Source organism: Vombatus ursinus, unplaced genomic scaffold (assembly GCF_900497805.2).
Source record: "Vombatus ursinus unplaced genomic scaffold, bare-nosed wombat genome assembly UNPS02014821.1, whole genome shotgun sequence".
Classification (NCBI taxonomy): domain Eukaryota; kingdom Metazoa; phylum Chordata; class Mammalia; order Diprotodontia; family Vombatidae; genus Vombatus; species Vombatus ursinus.
In genome coordinates this window covers 51,774,134-51,798,013 of record NW_020954599.1, presented here as the reverse complement: position 1 = coordinate 51,798,013, position 23,880 = coordinate 51,774,134, and the positions used below count along the sequence as shown (strand labels likewise).

General features: G+C 35.7%; 1 protein-coding gene across 1 annotated transcript in view; it reads right to left on the bottom strand.

Moving 5' to 3' along the window:
* The window catches only part of DDX60L (DExD/H-box 60 like), a 74,514-nt gene that overhangs the window by 49,600 nt on the left and 1,034 nt on the right, over positions 1 to 23,880 (bottom strand). The window contains 13 exon segments of the mRNA XM_027837463.1: positions 1,949 to 2,064; positions 3,287 to 3,399; positions 4,090 to 4,226; positions 4,812 to 4,821; positions 6,658 to 6,761; positions 6,763 to 6,797; positions 7,391 to 7,546; positions 7,709 to 7,721; positions 8,109 to 8,277; positions 10,057 to 10,075; positions 19,415 to 19,572; positions 21,786 to 21,798; positions 21,800 to 22,002. Of these exon segments, the coding sequence (XP_027693264.1) occupies positions 1,949 to 2,064; positions 3,287 to 3,399; positions 4,090 to 4,226; positions 4,812 to 4,821; positions 6,658 to 6,761; positions 6,763 to 6,797; positions 7,391 to 7,546; positions 7,709 to 7,721; positions 8,109 to 8,277; positions 10,057 to 10,075; positions 19,415 to 19,572; positions 21,786 to 21,798; positions 21,800 to 22,002 (1,246 nt within the window).

The window sequence follows — 23,880 nt, the reverse complement described above, 5'->3', positions numbered from 1 at the left end:
TCACAGTGTCTGACACATAGCAGTCGCTATATAAATGCTTATTCTCTTCTCTTTTCTCTAATCATATGAAAAAAAGGCTCTTTCAGATTTTGTTTATTAAAAGGACTGTGCAATTACCCCCAAAGCAACGCAGTCTATTCTCTTTCCCCTATTAAATTTTGGGCCTAATTCATTGCCCATCTGCAAAGAAAGCTATCCAAAAACTATGTACCAATGGACCAGCTCCATAGGTTATCCATCAAATTTTAAGTCATAGGCTAAATAATAGGAAAAATGCTTGGCTTTTCCTGTGTGGATATACAGTGCAAACACTTTTGAGTGAGTATAGATATCATTTAACTAAGGTGTATAATATTCTGGGGCTTGGTGTAATCAGCACAATGTCATCTTCAAACAGGAGCGACTGGAAGACATCACCATCTATAAGGAATCCCTTTTACCATTTGAACTCTGTTCCTCACCTCTTTTTGGTGGCAAAAAATTTCTTCGGTGAATCCAAATCCCCTTTTTATACATTAATTAATAGACATAATTAATAATTATCATTAATATTAATAATAATCAAAAAGTCATCAAAAAGTACAAACTTTAAAAGTGCTGTGAAAATGAGTTACTGTTATTGTATCTTAAGATTTTGACATATGCATGGGAGACACCCTGTTGCAACATTTTGCTCTACTGAATCAAGTGCTTTTTTTTATATAAATAATAAGCATCTATTTTTTGTGTGAGTCAATTGGGGTTAAGTGACTTGCCCAGAGTCACACAGCTAGTGAGTGTTACATGTCTGAGGCCAGATTTGAATTCAGATTCTCCTGACTCCAGGGCCAGTGATCTATCCACTGCGGCACCTACCTACCCAAGCACCTACATTTTGCAATATGTACCTTGCCCTGTCCTTTTCTTCCCCTACTCTTCTTCCACCCTCCAGAGCCATTGCTTTTTAGAAAGCAAAAAAGAGGGGAGGAAACAGTTCAACAAAAGTAATTAAAACCTCCAAAAAGAAAGTGTGACATCATCTATAGTAGGAAAAGTTCTATGTCACTGTAAGTTCTATTATACTGTAAAAAATTATGAAAGGGTTAGTTTCAGAGAAAGCTGGGAAGATTCTTGAAAACTGATGTGAGTAAAATAAGTAGAATCAGGAAAAAATTACACAGAAACAACAATATTATAAAAATAAACAACTATGAAAGACTTAAAAAACTCTGATAAATAACTGACTAACCCTGATTCCAGAGTATTCGTGTTGAAATCATGGTATCCATCTCCTGACAGAAATGAAATGTGATGGCCTTAGAGTACAGATTAAAATATAGATGAATAGATAGATCTATAAAGATATCTAGATCTAGCATCTAGATAGAATAGATCAAGATGGAGATATTTAATAACATAGATGATTTAGACACACACACATATATGTAGATAAAGGTATAGATAGATGGAGAGGTTAATATAGAACTAGAGATAGAGGTAGAGATAGATTATAGTTATAGATAGATACAAATATAAATATAGATTTAGACATAGATGAGATGTAGTCCATGTTAGAATTTGTTTTGCTTGACTATATGTGTGTGTGTGTGTGTGTGTGTGTATAGTCCTTTATATATATGGATATAGATATAAAATTTATAAGGATGTTGTTTTTCTTTATTTTTCACTTGGGAATAGTGAAGTGCTTTGAAGTAGATGACCTATGAGGCTCCACCTCTGAGGTTCTATGAGTCTGTGAGTTTGTTAGTGAATATATTCTCCAGAAATTTCTAAGGGGACTATATTCTCTGGAAGATTCAGAGAAAAGTTATCCAGTTTGCTGGAAATCAGTAGAAATACCAACCAGAGACTACAGAACTCATATATATTAGGGAAATTACAATCATTCAAAACAAAAACAGTTGCTCTTGCAAGAAGAATCATCTTCTGGGGAAAATCTGTTGTCTACTCAGTGAGATACTCAGGGTTGCTGATGTTTGCTGAAAGAGCCAAGAAGAGACATTGGATCATAACCAGCAGATGTTCCCAAATTTCTGCTCCAATTTGTCCCCCAAGACAATGAACCTGTTGATGTGATAAATATTTCAGTCCAAGAATTAGTATGGAAATAATGTACTAAAACAAAAAAATGAAAATTAAATATGAGAGCGGCAATAAAAGTAAGAAGTTTTTGGTTTTCCTTATGACTATGAAGCCATAGTAAGTGGTAGAGAGCCTTTTTGGGGATAAATTATGCTAATCCAGATAATTCTGACAAAATGTTAGAAAGTAAGTTAGTTCCACAAGGAACTCTCATTATTTGGTTTAAAAAATAAAGATTTTTTTTAAATTTTAAATTAATCTGATAATAAGGCAACTTTCCTCTTGCCTGAGATCTGATCAAATACTATCTAGTGTATCTACCTACAGAGTGTTTATGATCAAATTGCTATAGAAAAATGCTTAGTACTCCTTTGACTTTATAAAGAAAGAATCTGAGATGGAGAAATATAATATTAGTAATGAAATATAAGATATGAAAATGAAATTAATGAAATGATTAATTTCACTCAAGCTTACTTAGTAATGAAATTAATGAAATGATTACTTTCACTCAAGCTTACTTAGTAAGTTAGGAACTTATAACTTAAAAATATAACCTTTTTTCAAAACATGCCTATAAGCAAGTATGATAATGATTTTTGAAAAAAGGAAACAATGTATAGAAAACTATAGGAGGAATTCAATGTCACATAATTTTTGAAGTCAAACTATAACACAAGCTTCCAGATTATCAGGACAAAGTTTTTTTTCAACAGGAACTCGATTGGTCAAATTTCAGCTTATTTATTTATCAAGAGGAGCCAAAAAGCATAGGCAGGGCAGACAAATTATTTCAGGGAAAGACAGAACTATTGTATCATATGTAGTCTGCTCTTACCAACACAGTAGGGAAAAGTCAGACTCAGTATGGTTTTAAAGATCATAGCTTGATCTTTAGGCTATAAGTCCCTTATGGAGAACAATTCATTTTGTATTCCATGCAAAAATTCTTGTGACTACTGATAAATAATAATCATTATGGGACTGTAAGGGGTTTTATGGGGAAGGTGCCAGCAGAAGACTGGCTTCAGAGTCAGGAAGACCTGGATTCAAGATCCAGAGTACTAGACGTCACTGTACATTTTATACATTTTGACTCAGGAAATTAACTTACAGCATTAGCAAAAGGATGTCATTCCGAGGTAATCTTATCCCTAAAATAATCTCAAGATTTATATACCCTGAGAAATGGCAAATCACTTACCTCAGCAAATATAACACATCTGATCTTTTCCACTCATTCTTGACAATTAGGGGAAAGCAATAGGATTCCAAAACAGACCTACAAAGAAATATCGTGATTCACTCTTCTGAAACCTACTGATGAATTAATAATAATAACGCACACATAAATGGTGATTTAAAGTTTGCAAAGCTTCTAAATTGATCAATTCAATATATAATTAGTTTTCACTTTTTAGGACTAGTTTCATGGAAATAGTAATGCATCATGGGCATACTTTTGTTTAAATTCCTTAAATAAATGAAAGAAATCATATCAAAAAGAAAAAAGCTAATATTTGACTAAAGGTATTTTCACTTTTTGTTCTGATTTGTTTCATTATGAACAGTTCTGGCAAGAAACATATCCTGCATTGGAATTCATGCAACACCAGATACAAATTCAAATCAAAAACTGTACTGCTAAAAAACCTTATGAAATTAACTACTGTCATGAGTATAATGATAGAGAGGAAACAAGTCTCAATTGGATGTTAAAAGACTTGCTCAAGTGTTTACTGTCAATATGATGAGAGATCCCTTTGGCTGCTTTACCAACAAGGTAGGATGGTGGTCTGCTATTTTAAGTTTGGAACTCAAAAATACTGGTAGAGCCATGAGGTGTTCCTAACTTACTAAGTAAGCTTGAATGAAATTAATCATTTCATCAATTTCATTTTCATATCTCGTATTTCATTAATAATATTATATTTCTCCATCTCAGATTCTTTATTTATAAAGTCAAAAGAGTAGTAAGCATTTTTCTAAAGCAATTTGATCAAAAACACTCTGTAGCATTGAGTACCTGATGGTTAAATGCATAATGGTGGTAATCCCTTGTAAAAACATGACAAAGAACTTGACCTTCAGGCAGGCATTTGGTGAAACGACTCTGGACAGTGGTTGACACTTGGTTAACAAGGTCCCGGTTGATGCAGAAAAGGGGTCCATTAGCAAATCACAACAGAATAATAATGATTAGAACTTTTATTTGGGAGGCATCAGACCTAGGATTTCACTTGCAAAAAGAATTCCCTGGCAAGGAAACTCCTAGCAAATGAGATATCCAACTACTCTTCACTTTTAACCTTAAAGAATCATCTGGGTCACTAAAAAGTTAAGGTACTAGAACAGGGTCTATTAGAGTCAATGTTTGACAAAGGTGGGACTTGAACTCAAGGCTATTCTAATTCTAAGGAAGCCTCTCTATCCACTATTCCATGCTGGCTCTAAGGTAAAATATAAAAGATAATTCAAAAGTGCCTTTGAAAAGCATGCTCAGCTGTCACTCTAACTCAAAGAGCTTAATGGTTTCTTTTATATACAAAGCAGTTAGTCTAAAAATATTACATAGTGCTTTAAACTTTGCAGAGCACTTTGCATATGCAATCCTTACAACCCAGGGAGCTGGGTTCTACTATTATCTCTGTTTTACATATAAAGAAAGTAAGGCTAAGTGACTTGCCCTCAATCACACAGAAAGTACTGGAGCCAGGATTTGAAAGTGGCTCTTCTTGGCTCTCAACTCTAGCACTCCGTCCCCTGCACCAAGGTGCTTCCTAAATCTGCCAGCTATGCTATAAGGAGGAAGAACCAGTATAAGAAATATCTATATTTATGTGTGTGATATATATAGATATAGATATACACCTATATCTATATCTGTAAGTGTATACAGATATAGATATCCAAAATTCTACTCCTTCAGTGAATAATCATGGGTGCTATGGAATCATGGTTGGTCATTGATTAGTTGAGAGTTCTTAAAACTTTTTTTTTGGCCAGGGGTTACGTGACTTGTCCAGGGTCACACAGCTAGTAAGTGTTATGTGTCTGAGGTCAGATTTGAACTCAGGTCCTCCTGAATCCAGGGCCAGTGCTCTATTCACTGCACCACCTAGCTGCCCCTTAAAACTTTCAAAATTATTTGTCTCTATAATGTTGTTATTGTATAAGAGAGCACATAAGAGAAAAACAATAGCCATATATCCCATATAGCCAACCTCAAACTCCTCAGGAAGCTGAATCAGCCTGTGTTCACATAAGCCATGAACTCCAAGTGAACTCCAACTTCAACTCCAATTAGGGATAATGCACAAACAGTTACTAGACTGTGCATACCCTTTGACTCAACAGTGCTACTACTAGGCCTATATTCCACAGATCAAGAGGAAAAATATTAAAGCAGCTCTTTTTTTTTTGTAGAAGCAAAGAAATAGTAACTAAGGAGGTGTCCAACATTGGGGAATGGCTAAACAAATTATAGTACATGAATGTAATGGAATACTATCATACAGTAAATATAAAGAAAATGATGATCTTGGAGAAACTTGGGAAGATTTGTATGAACTGATGAAGAGTGAAGTGAGAAGAACCACAAGAACAATTTATACAATAACTGAATTATAAAGACAAATGACTTTGAAACATTTATGAACTTAGACCTATGTAATAAATAAACATGATTCTAGAGCAGCCATGCTTAAGTATGCTACCCATCTCATGGCAGAAAGGTGCTGAACTCGTGCTAGTCATGAGACCACACATTTTCTGACATGGTCAATGTAGGATTTGCCACTAACTAGCACTAACTAATGACAACTAACTAATGACCTTGACCATGTCATTTTTATCTCTCTGAGCCTCTATTTTCTCCCTTCTAATATAAGGGAGTTGAATTGGATGATTTCTTAGGTCCCTTTAAATTCTATGATTATGATACTATTACTGTACCCTCTAAATACATAGGGCAGCTAGGTGGTGCAGTGGATGGAGTTCAAGCTTGACATCAGGAAAACTCATTTTCCTAAGTTCAAATCTGGCCTTAGACATTTACTAGCTGTGTAACCCTGGGCAAGTCACTTAACCCTATTTGACTCAGTTTCTTCATCTGTAAAATGAGCTGGAGAAGGAAATGGCAAACCACTCTAGTATCTCTGCCAAGAAAACCCCAAAAGGGGTTGTGGTGAGTTAAACACAACTGAAACAACAAAACAACAACAACTAAATATGCAAATATGTGAGAGAAGTGTGATTTCATCAATGTGGGGAATTCTAAATTTGGGGAGTTCCTCTACCAACATAGAGTGCAGCTTAACTGTGATTTAGTAGATAATCCTAGGGAGAGGATAAATGATTTGCCCAGGGCCATGCACTTAGTTACTGAGGCTGTAATGTCTTCCAGACTCAAAACCCAGGCCCTCAATCTATTACACCACACTATCTCACTCTCTAAAGCTAAAGAGAAGAATTAAACAAATGAAATTAAATCCACCTCTTAAGGCTATACATTTCTTTAAAAAAGAGAAGATTAAGGTCAACAAAGTTATATCCACTTAAGTTCTACCTTTGTACGGGCCACATATGCAATCACTCCATCATCACTCTCCCTCAGAATTTTCTCCATGCAGTAATAAGAGGCATATGTTTTCCCGAATGAAATGGGAGCAATGATCAACTGACTCGTTATTGTCCACAATGTTAAGAACCTCTCACTGCAGATGTGGGAGTCATATACATGTGGAGAATAATGTGGACAGGCTGTTATCAAAATACTAAGCAAAGAATATCATGTAAATCAGTGTAATGCCATTGGAATTTTTCAAAACCATGCCTATATTGCAATGTATTTCATAGAATTCCTTGAACCCTGAACTGGAAGTGAGGTTTTCATGAAGGGAAGGAAGGGGTACTTATTTATTGTATATTTTGTATTTATTTATTTGTGTTCTGGTTATTTTCCCCCATAGAAAATAAAAACCTTGAGGGAAGGGGATGTTCCTTTTTTGTCTTTTATCCCCAACACCTAGCCCCACAGTAAGTACTTAATAAATGCTTATTGAATTCAATTCAATTCAATTGAAGTCCCTTCTAGATCTAAATCTATGATCTTAGGATAAATAGAAATATCCCATTCTTTAAATTGTACCAAAAAAAATATTTCCACAATATATAATATATCTCATGTAACATATAATGATCTCATAATGTTGTGGTAAATTATCCTTAAGTATACATGATAACATAAAGTTCTATTGAAGTTTCACTTGAAAACAAAATCTAAGAAAATTCAGCTCAATATCATTACCTGCCATGTGTCTGGAATAAAATCCTTAACCTTTGGATATGGATCTTTTCTCTTATCCCAGAACAAGTAATGGACCATGTGTTGTAGATGAAAGCGAGTTGGTCCCATATCAATAGGGTAAAGGACATTTTTGCTATTTTTACCATTTTCCATAACCTGTATAATTAATTAATATACTATTCGGGGTCGAAAAGATATTTATATGCCAACATACATTCCTTCATTCAACAAATATGCAATAAGTTACTATTATGTGCAAAACACAGTTTCATCAAGGTCTCAAGTAATATATAATTTGTTTGGGAGACAATTTGCTACCCCTGTCATCAGCCTAGGAATGAGAAAACTATGCAATGAAGAGAAATATAACCCCCATACTGATAGCCAATGGGTTAATTGGTGACAGGAATGATTATGTGACTATAGCACTCTAGGCCCTGGACATTTCACTAAAATCAAAGCTATACTTTTTCTTTTTCACATAATAGAACTGGCAAGGATTTTCCAATTTTATATTCATTCTAGTTTAGGTGGTTAGGTCGATAATAACACATGGAAGTGTAATTTTTGGAATGGAACCAAAGCAAAATACTTCGTCAAAAGAAAAAAAAAATAAGCTCTGTTTGCTAGAAGCTGTATTTATTCCTACTAATTATATGAGTCTTTAAAAGTGTAGGAAAAAATTAAATTACTGAAAGAAAAAATACATTATTCAAACATTAACTGTGTAGGATCCAAAGTTTTGGCCAAATTGTCAAATTCTAAATATTTAAGACATCTGGATATCTTCTTTATCTCTGGCTCCTGCAAAAATTCCTGGTATCTTTCCATTATGGAATGGATTATTTTCATCATATGAATAGCTATACTCAAATTTGTTACTTTGCCTAGGTAAAAGTAAAAATGTTAATAATTTTAAAACATGTTTAAAATCTTCTACAATACCAAACTCAATTATCTAGAGAATCTGTTCTCCATACCCCATTCTCCATAATCTGCATAACTGAAACCTTATTTTTGTACAAAGTACTGTTGGGTTTTGTGGAATATTAAAAAAAAAGGGTACAATTCCGACTCTCATGAGGTTTATTAGTTAGTAGAAGAAATCAGACCCATATAGAAATAATTGTAATGCACAGTAAAGATGAAATTTATTGGAGAGGTACAAAGTTCTCTGGGAATACAGAGAAGAAAATGATCACTGGAGAAAAGGGTGAGGTTGGGGGTAGGGTAGGGATGGGATGAGGTTCAGGAAGAAAATTCCATCTGATATAAACTTTGAAAACTGTGCAGCAATTGGATTATTAGAATAGAAGCTCCTAATGAATAAAGATTATTTCATTCATTCACTGTGTCTATCTCCAATGACAAGCAAAAAACAGGCATTTAACAATTGCTTCATAATTGATTCATGGATCTCCTGCTAGAGGTGGTGGTGAAACAGCATTCCAGGTAAAAATAGTAGAGTATACAAAGGTATGAAAGCAAGTGATCACACGGAAGTTTGGGAGAAGGTAAATCATCCAAGTTGGGTAGCATGTAAGGTATGTAAAAGGTAGTAGTGGGAAATAAGACTTGGAAAGATATATTGTGGACCATCATGGAGGGCCCTGAATATCAGGATTAGATAACTTTAATCTGCAGTGAAAATGTCCTTATTAAAGGTTTTGAGAAAGTGAGGTTATGTGAACAGAGCTGGGATTTAGAAAGATCAATTTGGCAGCCATGTAAAGGATAGACTAGAGGGGAGTCCCTCTCTCTGGACTCAGGTGTTGAGAATGAAAAGATGAGAAGAATGAAGAAATATTGTGGAAGAGCAATCCTACTAATCACCCAGCCTCACAATGTGTCAACCAATGCATCTTCCTCAACTTACATTCACTCCCCTCCCACCACCACCCATATCCAACTCATTGCCAGCTCTTGACATTTCTACTTTTATGACATACATCCTGTTTTCTTGACTCATACTGTGCCATCCTGGTGTAGGCCTTCATTGACTCATGCTTGAACTATTGCAACAGCTTCCTGGCTAATCTCCCTGCCTTATCTCTCCCCAGTCCAATCCATCCTCCACTTACCTGCGGAAATGATCTTTCTAAAGCACAAGTCTGACCATGTCACACCCCTCCTCAATAAACTTCAGTGGCTTCCTATTTCCTACAGGATCAAATATAAAATCCTTTGGCTTAAAAAGTCCTTCACAAGTTGGTGGTTCCTACATTTCCAGTTTTCTTACACTTTACTCCCTTCCATAATTCAGATACACTGGGCATTCTTGCTATTCCTCAAACCAAACACTCTATCTTACAATCTTCCCCATGGCTGGAATGCTTAGTTCCACCTCTTGGCTTCCTTGGACTCTTTCAAGACATTTTAAATCCAACCTTCTTCAAAAACGTCTTTCCTGATCCCCACATTGCTAATGCCTTCCCTCTGAGATTGCCTAATTCTTTGCATGTTGTTTCTTCAAAAATGTCTTTCCTGATCCCCACATTGCTAATGCCTTCCCTCTGAGATTATCTGATTCTCTGCATGTTGTTTCTACCATAAGAATGTAAGTACCTTGAGGTCAGAGGCCATGTTTTTGTCTTTGTATTCCCAGCATGTAGCACAGTGCCTGGCACATAAATAGTGCATAATAAATGCTTGTTGGGTCACCTGACCTGAAATTCTGAAGGAGTTCTAAAAAGAAAAACCCATTAATACAGTACTGGTGGAGATGGTCCAACCATTCTAGAAAGCAACATGGAATTATTCTAAGCCTATGACTAAAATGTCCATACCATTTCACCCAGAGATCACATTGCTAAACATGTAGCTAGTGGACTTCTTGATAAAAAGAAGAGTCATATATACCAAAATATTTATGGCAATTTTTTTGTGGTAGCAAGGAAATATACACAAAGTAGGTGTCCATCAATTGGAGAATGGCTTAAACTGTGATACATGAATTTAATAGAATAGACTAATGAAATCACAAATCAGTGTTAATCATAGAAAGCTATAGATTCAATCCACTTCAATGAACATTTATTAAGGGCTTACTCTCTACAAGGCCTCAAGGAGATTACATTCTACTGATGAGTGAAAAAATTCAGGATACAAACAATAATGGTAGATAATTCAGAGATTAATTTATTCTGTAGCAATTGTAGAAAACCTCCAAGAATTGAGGGTAAGAAGGGTGGAAAGAATATGAGCTAAATCTTTGAGATTAGGATTTCATTAAATAGAAGAGAATCATAAAGATATTCTAGGGATCATAAGAAAAGAACTTAGAGATTAATATGAGTAGAACATGTTCTGGAAAAAAGAGACAAATTTGACTAGGAGAAAACAACAATATTGGGGAGAAGTAGCAAATAAGGTTGAAAAGCAGTTCTAAGATTAGAGTGGTGACCTCGAGAGTATCAATATAGCATAAGTGGAGACAGCCTAGAGGTAGGCAGATCAATTAAAACTATTTAGGCAGAAGGATCATTTTTTATGGGTATATGTAAACATCCCTGCAAAATGTCAAAATCAAATATATTCAGCCATCTCCATTTTTCCACAACTAACCCCTTACATCACTCCCATATTTCCTAAGAATTGGCAAAGGTGGAGTGAAGGGAACATGTTAATCACTCTTAAAAGAGGTGGGAGGGGATAGGATCAAGTGCACAAGTATAAGACTTTTTCCTGGTATTGAGGAGGACCATCTAATCCTCCAAGACTGAAGAGGAGGAGGAGATGAGATGAGGGAGATCACAGAGGCTTTAATGTACTATTGTCACTTTGTTGAGGTTTAGGGGCTTAGGGGTGCTGGAATCCAGAAATCACGACACACATGGGTCCTACCCGAATGAATTTGACCCACACCTTCTTTCAGCCAAAGTCAAGGTTTATTAGAACATCCACTATATTGGCTCTTAAGGAATCCAAACATTACTGATCTATTGGTTAGATTATAACAATCTGAGCAGTGGCTAGATTTTAAAAATCTGAGCACTTTAACGAAGACAAGATCAACCTTATATATAGAAAGACTGTGGGAAGGATCTAGGAGTGGCCAAATAGTTTGGGGCAACTGGAGGAAGGGTCTAGGGAGAATCTGGATGGGAGTGGCTGGTAATCTGGGGTTTAGAGAACAGCAGGGACCAGGACCACACCACTTAGCCAAGAGAGAATGAAGTCTAGATAGGATTAAGGGGGGGAAGTGGCCAGGGGCAATTGGGAGGTAACAAAACAGAATTGGGAAACTGGGTGTAGCCACAATGAAAGGCCACTTGATAGGATTATAGCTTCAGATGAACTCCAGAGATTTGGCCAGGTGGGAAAGTCCAGGATTTTTCCTTTTTGGGGTTCAGATTCCAAAGACATGATCTTTTCCTTTCAGGGATTCAGATCTCATCCTTATCATTCCCCCTTCAAACAAATAGGACCCAAATTCTTTTGGGGTAAGGGATGAAGGTCTTGGCTTCTGAAACTGCTGCCTCAAGGGGGTCCCAAGGAGAAGGTTGACTGGAAGTGAGCACAGTCTCCATCCAGGAGACAATGGGGGGACATTGGTTGGTACTCGCTGTTTGCTACCAACTGTAGGTGAATGGCCTGTAGTCTGAAAGACTCAAATCTTACAGAAGACTGCAGACCCCAGATATAGGGAGAAGTAAAAGTGTAAGAGCCATATTAAAATCATTTACATTTGACTTGCAGGATTATTTGATCTCGTTACTTTTTTTTAATTTATTTTATTTTTTTTAATTTGTTTTGATTTATCAACAATTACTTCCATAAGCTTCTGAGTTTTAAATTTTTCTCCCCCTCCCTCTCCACTTCCCTTCCCAACATGGCACACAATCTGATACAGGCTGTACATATATTAAACATATTTTCACGTTAGTGATGTTGTAAGGAAGACTTAAAACCAGTAGGAGGAACCATGAGAAAGAGAAAACAAAACAAAACATAAGAAAAAAAATAGCAAATAGTATGCTTCAATCTGCATTCAACTCCATAGTTCTTTCTTTGGATGTGGATAGCATTTTCCATCATGGGACCTTTGGAGATGTATTAGATCATTGCTGAGAAGGGCTAAGTCTATCAACACTAGTCATTGCACAACTTGGCTGTTACTGTGTACAATAATCTCCTGGTTCTGTTCACTTCACTCAGTATCAGTCCATACAAGTCTTTCCAGGTTTTTCTGAAGTCCACCTGCTCATCATTTCTTATAGCACAATATTATTCCATTACATTCATATAACACAACTTATTCAGCCATTCCCCAATTGATGGGCATTCCCTCAACTTCCAATTCTTCACCACCACAAAACGAGTTTCTATAAATATTTTTGTACATGTGGGTTCTTTCTTCATTTTTATGATTTCTTTGAGATACACACCTAGAAGTGATATTGCTGGGTCAAAGGGTATGCACAGTTTTATAGCCCTTTGGACATCATTCCAAATTGCTCTCCAGAATGGTTGGATCAGTTCACAAGTCCACCAACAGTGAATTAGTGTTCCAATTTTTCCACATCTTCTCCAACATTTATCACTTTCCTGTTTTGTCATGTTGGCCAGTCAGATAGGTGTAATGTGGTACCTCAGTTGTTTTGATTTGCATTTCTCTAATCAATAGTGATTTAGAGCATTTTTTCATATGACTATAGATGGCTTTAATTTCTTCATATGAGAACCTCCTATTCATATTCTTTGTCCATTTATCAATTGGGGAATGATTTGTATTCTCATAAATTTGACTTAGTTCTCTATATATTTTAGAAATGAGGCCCTTATCAGAGACACTGGTTGTAAAAATTATTTCCCAATTTTCTACTTTCCTTCTAATCTTGTTTGCATTGGCTCTGTTTGTGCAAAAAAACTTTTCAATTTGATGTAATCAAAATGATCCATTTTATATTTCATAATGTTCTCTATCTCCTGTTTGGTCATAAATTCTTCTGTTCTCCATAAATCTTCCAGGTAAACTATTCCTTACTCTCCCAGTTTGCTTTTATCAGCCTTTATATTTAAGTCATGAACCCATTTTGACTTTATTTTGGTATATGGTGTGAGATTTTGGTCTATTCTTAGTTTCTGCCATACTCTTCCAGTTTTCTTAGCAGTTTTTGTCAAATAGTGGTTGGACTCCTTGGATTTATCAAATAGTAGATTACTATAGTCATTGACTACAGTATCTTGCATATTTAATCTATTCCACTGATCCACCATTCTATTTCTTAGCCAGTACCAAGTAGTGTTGATGATTGCTGCTTTATAATACAATTTAAGATCTGGTAATGGCTAAGTCACCTTCCCCTGCATTTCATTAGTTCCCTTAATATTCTATACCTTTTGTTTTTCCAAATGAATCTTGTTATTTTTTCCAGCTCTATGAAGTAATTTTTGGTAGTTAGATTGGTATGGCACTGAATAAGTAAATTAGCTTAGATAGAATTGTCATTTTTATTATATTAGCTTGGCCTACCCATGAGCAACTGATGTTTTTCCAATTATTTAGATTTGACTTTTTCTGTGTGAAAAGTGTTTTGTAATTGTGTTCATAGAGTTCCTGGGTTTATTTCGCCAGGTAGACTCCCAAATATTTTATAATGTCTACAGTAAGTTTAAATGGAATTTCTCTTTCTATCTCTTGCTGTTGGGCTTTGTTGGTAATATATAGAGATGCTGATGATTTATGTGGGTTTATTTTATAGCCTGCAGCTTTGCTAAAGTTGTTTATTATTTCAAGCAGTTTTTTATTTGATTCTCTAAGAATATCATCATGTCATCTGCAAAGAGTGATAGCTTTGTATCTTCTTTGCCTGTTCTGATACTTTCAATTTCTTTTTCTTCTCTTATTGCTAAAGCTAACATTTCCAGTACAATATTGAACAATAGTGGTGATAATGGACATTCTTGTTTCACCCCTGATCTTAATGAAAATGCTTCTAGCGTGTCCCCATTACATATGATGCTCACTGAAGGGTTTTAAGTAGATGCTACTTATTATTTTAAGGAAGACTCCATTTATTAACCATGCTCTCTAGTGTTTTTAATAGGAATGGGTGTTGTATTTTGTCCAAAGCTTTTTCTGCATCTATTGAGATGATCATGTGGTTTCAGTTAGTTTTATGATTAATTATGCTAAAAGTTTCCTTAATATTGAACCAGTCCTGCATTCCTGGCATAAATCCTACCTTGTCATCTTGTTACTCTTTTTTAAAGATTAAGTAATACTTTTGCAGGTTTTCCACCCCTGGGTTCAATAGTTATACGAATGAATTTGAACTTGCCAGAGGCTGACTTTCACTTCAATTATTACTGAAATTCTCCTCCCCAAACCAAACTGAAGATGTTTCTGATTTAATTTTAGTTGTTTTGGGGTATTGAATGACTACACATTCAGGTAAAAACAGCAAGATCTCACACACTTGCATTGATCTTTTACTGAACATTTGCTCTGATTATAGAAATTTGCTATGAAAGGATAAAGCAGGATAAAGATATTTAGGGCCCAAATATGAGGGGATGAAATATCCTTAGCTCTGTTTAGATTCAGATAATTCACAGTTTTCCAACCATGTAATATTAAATCCACCTCATAGCCAGTCCCAGGAATAGTCAGGTGGGTCACATTCTTTTCAAAGGAACAAAATGGGGAAACTGAGCCAGAAGGATCCCATCTTAGACTGAGGCTAAAATTGTCCTCTCAGCTTTTACTAATGATGACTTCCTACCAGTATCACATTCTCTGAGTAACTTGTGGCCTTTCTCTCAGATGGTGGATTATTGATTATTGATGGATTAAGATCCATCAGACAACTCAAAATAAAATCCCATAAGCTTTTACCTCAAACAGCAAGTTTCACTAATCATAGTTCAGTAAAAACTTTTCCAGGATTTACATCTCAAATTTAAATATGTCCTGGTGTAAAAGGTCAATCATTAGAGATTATTTATACATACTTGCAAATTCTCAGCAAGAGAAAACTCAAACAAGCTTTTTGGCAAGTTTACAGATTAAAACAATAACCAAATTATTTTAGTGGTAACCAAATTATGAAATGTTGCTTGTCATAACTGATACAAAAAGTTCACCAATTTGAAACTTGAAACAAACCCATTACCAATCAGGTGACTTGTTTTATTAAATGCATTTCCAAATTACTTTACACAGAGAATCAACATCTCATCATTAATAGTTATAACTGCAACTTTAAAAGAGTGTGCTTACCCAAGTTCAGAGGCTAGCTTGAGCAGGATGTGCTGAACCTCGGTGATGCTTCCAGGCAAAGGTTGCTCCAGGGCCCAAGCCCATTCATTGCCAGGGGGTCCGATGCTATAGAAGGTGAATTTAGAGGTGGGGGGTAGGGTGAAACTCTCTTCTCCTATGAGAAGGATTAACAAATACCCTCTTGACTCAAGGGAAGGGAGTGGGAGAAGGGAGTGACCAAGTGTTTCAAAACTCCTTAATGATGGATCACAAAACTTCCAGAATCTGCTAAGATGTTTTTAGCTGTTCTAACTTTTCCCTGTAACCTCTATGAAGGAGGATTCAGGAATGTAGAGGAAAGAGAGTAAGTAAGCCTCAGGGAACCAAAAAACACCTGCAGTTTTCCCAATTCCCTAGTGCAGAGAGAGTTGACAGAATTGGGCATATGCTTCTGGATAGGACATCCATCCTTGTCCTCTATGCTGTGGAAGATGTACCCAAATCTTTGGCCTCAAACCAAACCAGTAGACCAAGAGCCTGAGAGCATCAGGCCAAGTGTGAGACAGTATTGTAACTGTCATCCAGAAAAGCACCTCCAAGGTTTCCTAAGTGTTTGGGGAGCAACCAAGTGCAAGGCAAGAAAGAAGGGGAAGAGGCTTACATACCTTCCAGTTTTGGCTGGAGAAAACTTGGAGTTAGGCAGCTTCCCCATACAGGCCACCAAAATGTTGAGGTTTAGAGATTTTGGAACCCCAAAATCAAGACAAGTGGGGCCTGACCAAATGAATTCAACCCAAGTCTTCTTTCAGTCAAAGACAAGGTTTATTAAAACATCTGTCATATTGAGCAGATTATTAAGGAATCTGAACATTACTGAGCTGTTGGCTAGATTATAAGAATTTGAGCAATGGCTAGATTTTAATAATCTGAGCCCCTGGGTATTTTTTCTTAAGGAGTTCATTGATGGCTTTTTCAATTTCTTTTTCTAAGATAAAGTTATTTAAGTATCCTATTTCCTCTCCTGTTAATCCAGGCAATGTATATTTTTGTAAATATTCATCAATTTCACTTAGGTTGTCAGATTTATTGGCATAGAATTGGGAAAAATTGTTCCTAATTATTGCTTTACTATCCTCTTCATTGGTGGTGAATTCACCATTTTCATTTTTGATGCTGATAATTTGGTTTTCTTCTCTTTTTTAAATCAAATCAACTAAAGGTTTATCTATTTTATTAGTCTTTTCATAAAACCAGCTCTTAGTTTTATTTATTAATTCAATGGTTTTATTACTTTCAGTTTTATTAATCTCTCCTTTGATTTTCAGGATTTCCAATTTGGTATTTGGTTGAGGATTTTTAATTTGTTCTTTTTCTAGCTTTTTTAGTTGCATGTCCAATTCATTGATCTACTCTTTCTCTATTTTATTGATGTATGCATTTAGAGATATAAATTTTCCCCTAAGCACTGCTTTGAGTGCATCCCATAAATTTTAATATGCTTTTTTCTTTATTGTCATTCTCTTTGATGAAATTATTGTTTCTATGATTTGTTCTTTGATCTACTCATTCTTTAGGATTAGATTATTTAGTTTCCAGTTGATTTTAATGGCTCTTTATTAAAAGTAATTTTTATTGTATCATGATCTGAAAAGGATGGATTAAGTATTTCTGCCTTCCCTCATTTGGTTGTGAGGTTTTGTGCCCTAATGTAGAGTCAATTTTTGTGTAGGTTCCATGGACCACTGAAAAAAAGATTTATTCCTTTCTATCCCACTCAATTTTTCCAAGAGATCTATCACATCTAACTTTTCTAAAAATTCTACTCACTTCCTTAACTTCTTTCTTGTTTATTGTGTTCTCAGATTTATCTAGTTCTGAGAGGGGAAGGTTGAGCACCCCCACTAATATAGCTTTACTGTCTATTTCCTTCTATAACTCATTTAACTTCTCCTTTAGAAATTTGGGTGCTGTATCATTTAGTGTATATATGTTTAGCATTGATATTACTTCATTTTCTATAGTATCTTTTAGCTAGATGTTGTTCTCTTTTAATTAGATCTATTTTTGCTTTTGCTTTGTCTGAGATCGTGATTGCCGTTCCTGCTTTTTTTTTTACTTCAGCTGAAGCATAATTTATTCTGCTCCAGCCTTTTACCTTTACTCTGTGTAGAGACACAGAGAGCTGCTTCAGATGTGCTTCTTGTAAATAACATTTTTTTAGGAGTCTAGTCTTTAATCCACTCTGTTTTCTGCTTCCATTTTATGGGAATGTTCATCCCATTCATATTCACGGTAATGAGTGTTATGTATTTCCCTACATCCTATTTTTCCCATTTATACTTTTCTCTCTCCTTTCAACCTGTCCCTTCTCACCTGTGTTTTGCTTGTGACTACCACTCCCCTCAATTTTCCCTCCTTTCTCTAAGAATTCCCCCTTTTCTCCCCCTCCCCTCCTACTTCCCTATAAGGTATGAAAGATTTTTATATCCAACTGACTGTGTATGTTATTCCCTCTTTGAGCCAAATCTAATGAAAGTAAGTTTCAAATAATGCTCACCTTCTCTGTCTTTCCCTCCACTTTAATAGGTCTTTTGCACCTCTTCATGTGATATAATTTATGCCTTTCAGCCTCTCCCTTCCCTGTTCTCCCAGTGAGTCCTCTTTTCCAACTCTTAATTTTTTTTATATCATCCTATCAAAGTCAACTTATTCCCATACCCTCTTGTCTACGAATATTCCTTTTAACTGCCCTAAAAAAGATACAGTTCTTAAGAATTACAAGTACTATCTTCCTGTGTAGGGATATAAACAGTTTAACCTTTTTGAATAATGTGCTATTGTTGTTTTTTTTTCTTTATGCTTCTCTTTAGTCTTGTATTTGAAAATCAAAATTTCTGTTCAGCTCTTGTCTTTTCATCAGGAATGTTTGAAAGTCCCCTATTTCACTGAATGTCTATTTTTCCTCTGAAAGACTATGCTCAGTTTTGTTGTATAGTTGATTCTTGGTTGTAATTCCAAGGGCATTGCCTTCTGGAATATCATATTCCAAGGCCTCTAATCCTTTACTGTAAAAGTAGCTAAATCTTGTATTATCCTGATTGTGGCTCAATGATACCTGAATTGCTTCTTTCTGGCTGCTTGAAATATTTTTTCCTTGACCTGGGAGCTCTAGAATTTGGCTATAATATTCCTGGCAGTTTTTATTTTGGGATCTCTTTCAGGAGGTGACCAATAGATTCTTTTAATTTATAATTTATTCTATGGTTCTAGAATATCAGGCCAGTTCTCCTTGATAATTTCTTGAAAAATTATGTCTAAGCTCTTTTTTGTATCGTGGCTTTCAGGTAGTCCAATAGGTCTTAAATTATCTCTCCTGATCTTCTAGGTCAGTTATTGTTCCAATGAGGTATTTTGCATTTTCTTCTTTTTTTCTTCTTTTGATTTTGTTCGATTGATTCTTGATGTCTCATAGAGTAATTAGCCTCTATTTGCTCAATTCTGATTTTTAAAGAATTATTTTCTTTATTGAGCTTTTGTATTTGGCCAATTTTACTTTTTATGGAATTGTTTTCTTCTGTGAATTTTTGTGCTTCCTTTACCAAGACGTTGACCCTTTTTCATCATATGTTTTCCCAATTTTTCCAAATTTCTTAGAATGCATCTTGGGCAATTTTAGTCTTACTTAAGAAAGAAAATTGTGGACAGGAAAAAAAAAAACAAAAAACAAAGAACCTATCAACTCCAGATAAGGGTCAAGGAGAAAAACACATAAAAGGTATTATATTGACAAGCATTAAACAAAATAAATTTATAATTCATACATGTAATTTTTTGTTCTCCTTTGCTTTAACAAAATCTTTCTTTGGCCCAACAGATTGAGTTACAATGGTTTTGGAAGTAGTGCCTTCTAAAGAGTTTCCAAAAAATTATTGAAAAGTCTGTAACTTTTGCATTGATTTGAGAACATACTGGGATTTTCCTTTAAAAAATAAAAAAGATTGAAGACAAAATACAGTATTTATTAATTTACTAATTTGTGTTTTAACAAGAATCTTTCTCGGGATAGCTAGGTGGCGCAGTGGATAGAGCACCAGCCCTGAAGTCAGGAGGACCTGAGTTCAAATGTGACCTCAGACCAAAACACTTGACACTTACTAGCTGTGTGACCCTGGGCAAGTCACTTAACCCAAATTGCCTAAAAAAAAAAAAAGAAAAAGAGAGAATCTTTCTCCAATCCACCTTCCCTCCCCTACACATATATACAGTGGAGCTTTTTTTTCATTTTTCAAATAGTAATCTATGAACCAAATATAGAATAGCAAACATAACTGCCAGATTCTCTCAATTAATGAGAGGATTTTAGGTTCAGGTAGATTCTTGTTAATAAAACTAGCTTGCCACCTGCTTGATTTCAGGCAACTTAACCTTCCTTGGCCTCAGTTTCATCACCTCTAAAATGGGGTGGGAATGGGACAGTGGCTTCTCAGATCCCATCTAGTTCTAGATCTATAAGGAGAGGCAAGGATATAAATAAAAGATAATTGCTTCTCTCCATTCCATCCCTACATAAATTACCAAGTTCTTAGGATCATAGCTCTAAACCTGGAAGGAATCTCAGAGGTCATCTAAACCAACCCTTTCTTTTCAGAGATGAGGAAATGAGATCCAGAAAGGTTAAGCAACTTCCCCAAGCTACCCCAGATAGTAAATATCACAATGGGGGAGAGGGATGTGAACCCCAGATTCCAGAGTTTTTCATTGACTCTTTCCACTGTACCACCCCACCTCCCTCTAATAAAAATATAATCAACTATATAAGCCAAAGACACTAAAAAGTGATACATTTGCTAGATTGTGTGTGATTGTTAGACTACAAGGTTTTAATCAGGCTTTGGGGGCCAATTTCATAGATTCTATGACAGGAAAGGACTTCGCATATTAATTTTCCCACATCCTTATGTTGCACTGAGTCCAGTGGGGAGATCAGAATTCAAACCTAGAATCTCCAAAACCAAAACTAATGTGCTTTCTATCACGATGCCCATATTGAATACATCATCTAACTGTGATTGTCTCTAACATGTTCTGGATATAAATATCATAAATTTCTGTATCACAAACTTTTTATGCAAAGAAAATAGATATCTTTACACCAAATGTTCAACAAATTAGTGTTATATAATGTAAAGTACCCTGGCTTTTGAGTCCAGGATCTGGGCTTTAACCTCAACTTTGTCACTTACTGGCTTTGTGACATTAGGAGAGTTATTTGCTTTCTTTGGACCTCAATTTCTTCATCTATGAAAACGAGGGAACTGGATAAGATAATCTCTAAGGTCTCTTTTCACATTATCTGTATTGAGAGTCATGAATACATCAGCATCTGCAGCCATATGGAAAGGACACATAATTCCCACAATCAATCCACAATCATTTATTAAATACCCACTATGTGCCAGGCATTGTGTCAGGCACTAGGGATACAAGACAAAAGTGAAATGGCTCATGCACTCAAGGAACTTACACTTTATCCAGGGAACAAAATACATATAAAAGTGTATGTATGTACACATGTATGTACGCATTTGTGTGTATATGTGTGTATGTACGTGTGTATTTCTATGTGTGTGTACACATGTGTGTTTAAAAATGCAAAATATATAACAATAAATTAGATAGAGCACTGTACTAGCAGTGGGGGATGAGGGTTGAAGTGGGGCAGAAGGTGATCAGGAAGGCCTCATGTAGAAAATGGATCTTGAGCTGAGTCTTGAAGGAAACCAAAGACTCCAAAAGACAGAGGTGAGGATGAAAAGCACACCAAGCATGGAAAGAACCAGTGTAAATTCAGGTAACAAAAAATGGATTGTTGTATATGAGAAGTAGTCAGAAAGTCAGTTTGACTAAACAGTAGACTGTATGAAAAGGAGTAATATTTGTTAAAGATTTTAAAGTACATTGAGGTCAAATTGCAAGGGCTTTAAATTCCAAAGAAAGGAGTTTGTATTTGCTTTTAGAGACAATCAGGAGCCTCTGAAATTTTTTGAACAGAAGAGTGGGCACAATTTAGCATAAAGCATATCATTCACCTTCAGAATCACAATTGTATTAGGATTGAAATAGACCCTTTGTATCTATGTTACCCCGAAGGCAAATTAGCTCAGTTTATTTCAATAAAGCCACATAGCTTACCATCTGTAAAAAAACTTTGTTCTCTCATAATGGTCACTAAGAGGCTTATGAGAATGCCAGTGCACAAATTCATGAAACTCCTTACACTTGACCAGGGAAGTAACAACTGGGTCATCACTACGAGATATAAAATGCAAAAAATGTTTAATAGCATACCCCCAGAACACAATGATGTCTGAAGCACTGTAGCATTTTGGTAGAGTGAACACATACAAATCTGAAGGTGTGTTATCCTAAGACCATAAGCAAGGAGACCACAAGCATTTCCACCTAGAAATGTTCATATCTTATTCATTCTTATCCAATTCAATTCAATAAACATTCATTAAATGCCTGTTATGTACCAGGCACTAAGCTCTGGGGATACAAAAAAGAGGCAAAAGACGGTCCTTGCGCTCAAGGAACTTACTATTTAAAGGGGAAGGCAACATGCAAACAAATGTATATGAAGCAAACTATATACAAAATAAATAGGAATTAATTAAAAGAGGAAAAGCCTTTGAATTAAGAAAGGTTAAGGGAGTTGTTATAAATAGGCCCACTAAGCCTCCTCCCCACAAAGTCAGAAGGCTTAGTGTCCGGCCAATAAGGAAACTCTTGTCCCGAGTGAAAGAAGAATCGTTTAATTACATTTCTTGCAAGAGACAGATGAGTTCCCTTTAATGAGAAAAAAGTGTCCTGATATAGAAGCAAGAGCAAGCTTTATACTGTTACTCTATTCAGTCCTTCCCTTGGAGCTCAGATTGGTCCAAACTCTTTCAGGTTGCAACCTTCCAGTCTCGCCTATTTTCATGTCCCTCCTTGATATATTCTCTCTACCCTGTCATACATTGTCATGTGTCCCATGTTATGTAAATGAATAAAAATTCCTCCCTGGTGTGTGTTGGATAATATTTATGAGGCTTATTAAGCCTGGGTACTAGCAAAAAGTCAGTGACTGTCTCTTGAACCGGACCAGTTTGAGCCAGTTTCAGTCGAAGCCCCTTTTATCAGAAACTCCTTGGTTAGCCAGCTTTTCCTTCTAAAATCTGATTGGTCGATGGTGTTTGCTATCTTAATCACCTTGAAACTGCAACATCCTGTAGAAACCTAACTTTTTAGTATTTGTATTTCTCACAATTCCCCCATTTTCTTTTAATAAAGATTTGGTTTCCACACCTTCCCAATTTCCTTATTCTCTAATCTCCTTAACATGATTTTGCATTGTCCATCACTGGGGAAAGTCTCATTGGTACTTTCAATCATCATCCTTATATTTCCAGAGCCTGCCCTCTGAACTCCCACTGTGGGTCCTACTGGGATAATCTTTAGTGAAAGATGTCTCTATCAATTGTTGTATCAGTCCCCTAGTGCATGGAACTACACAACATCCTACAGCAGTTAATGCTCCTGAATGGATATGGCCATTCCTTTCCATTTGTCAAACCAGGATTCTAACCATCCCTTTAATCAGTTATTTATCCCAGAGTTCTCTGCCAACTCCTCAGCTAAAGTGGTTAAACTTTGCAATGCCTTAGTGATGGTTCTATCTGGGGATGTGCTGCTGGGCAACATTTCATCAAGGGATTTTGAGGACTTAAAACAATATGGGAGAAGGAAGGGAGGAATTGACTGATGCATTGAAAAATTAAAAAGGAAGCAGTCCTCTTATTAAGTACAGATACAGAGACCCAAAAGTAATGATAAATTGTCCATTTAAAGCTTCTGAAGTTTCTTCTCATATAGCTGTCTGACACTCTGGACATCATCCAGTGAAGTCTTCTGGTCTAAGTGCTATTCAAACAGTGTTCAGTAGACTCTCTTCTTGTAAAAATCCTCCTTCTTGTGTCCACTCTCCTACCAGATTGATCTTAATCCAATTTTTAAATTACCTTGCCAATAACCAGGGCAAATAATGAAAATTAACTCAACCCCTATGTCTTCACTATTACAAGTTCAAAATTGGAACCTTGGCCATTTGTCATGTTTCAAGAAACTCAAATTAGAAAAATTAAAACTTAGACTTACACTCTGCATTACTTCTAGTTTTATACCTTGCATTAGTTCATTATTCATTCCTATTCATATTCCCCCATCAGGAAGATGCGATTCCACT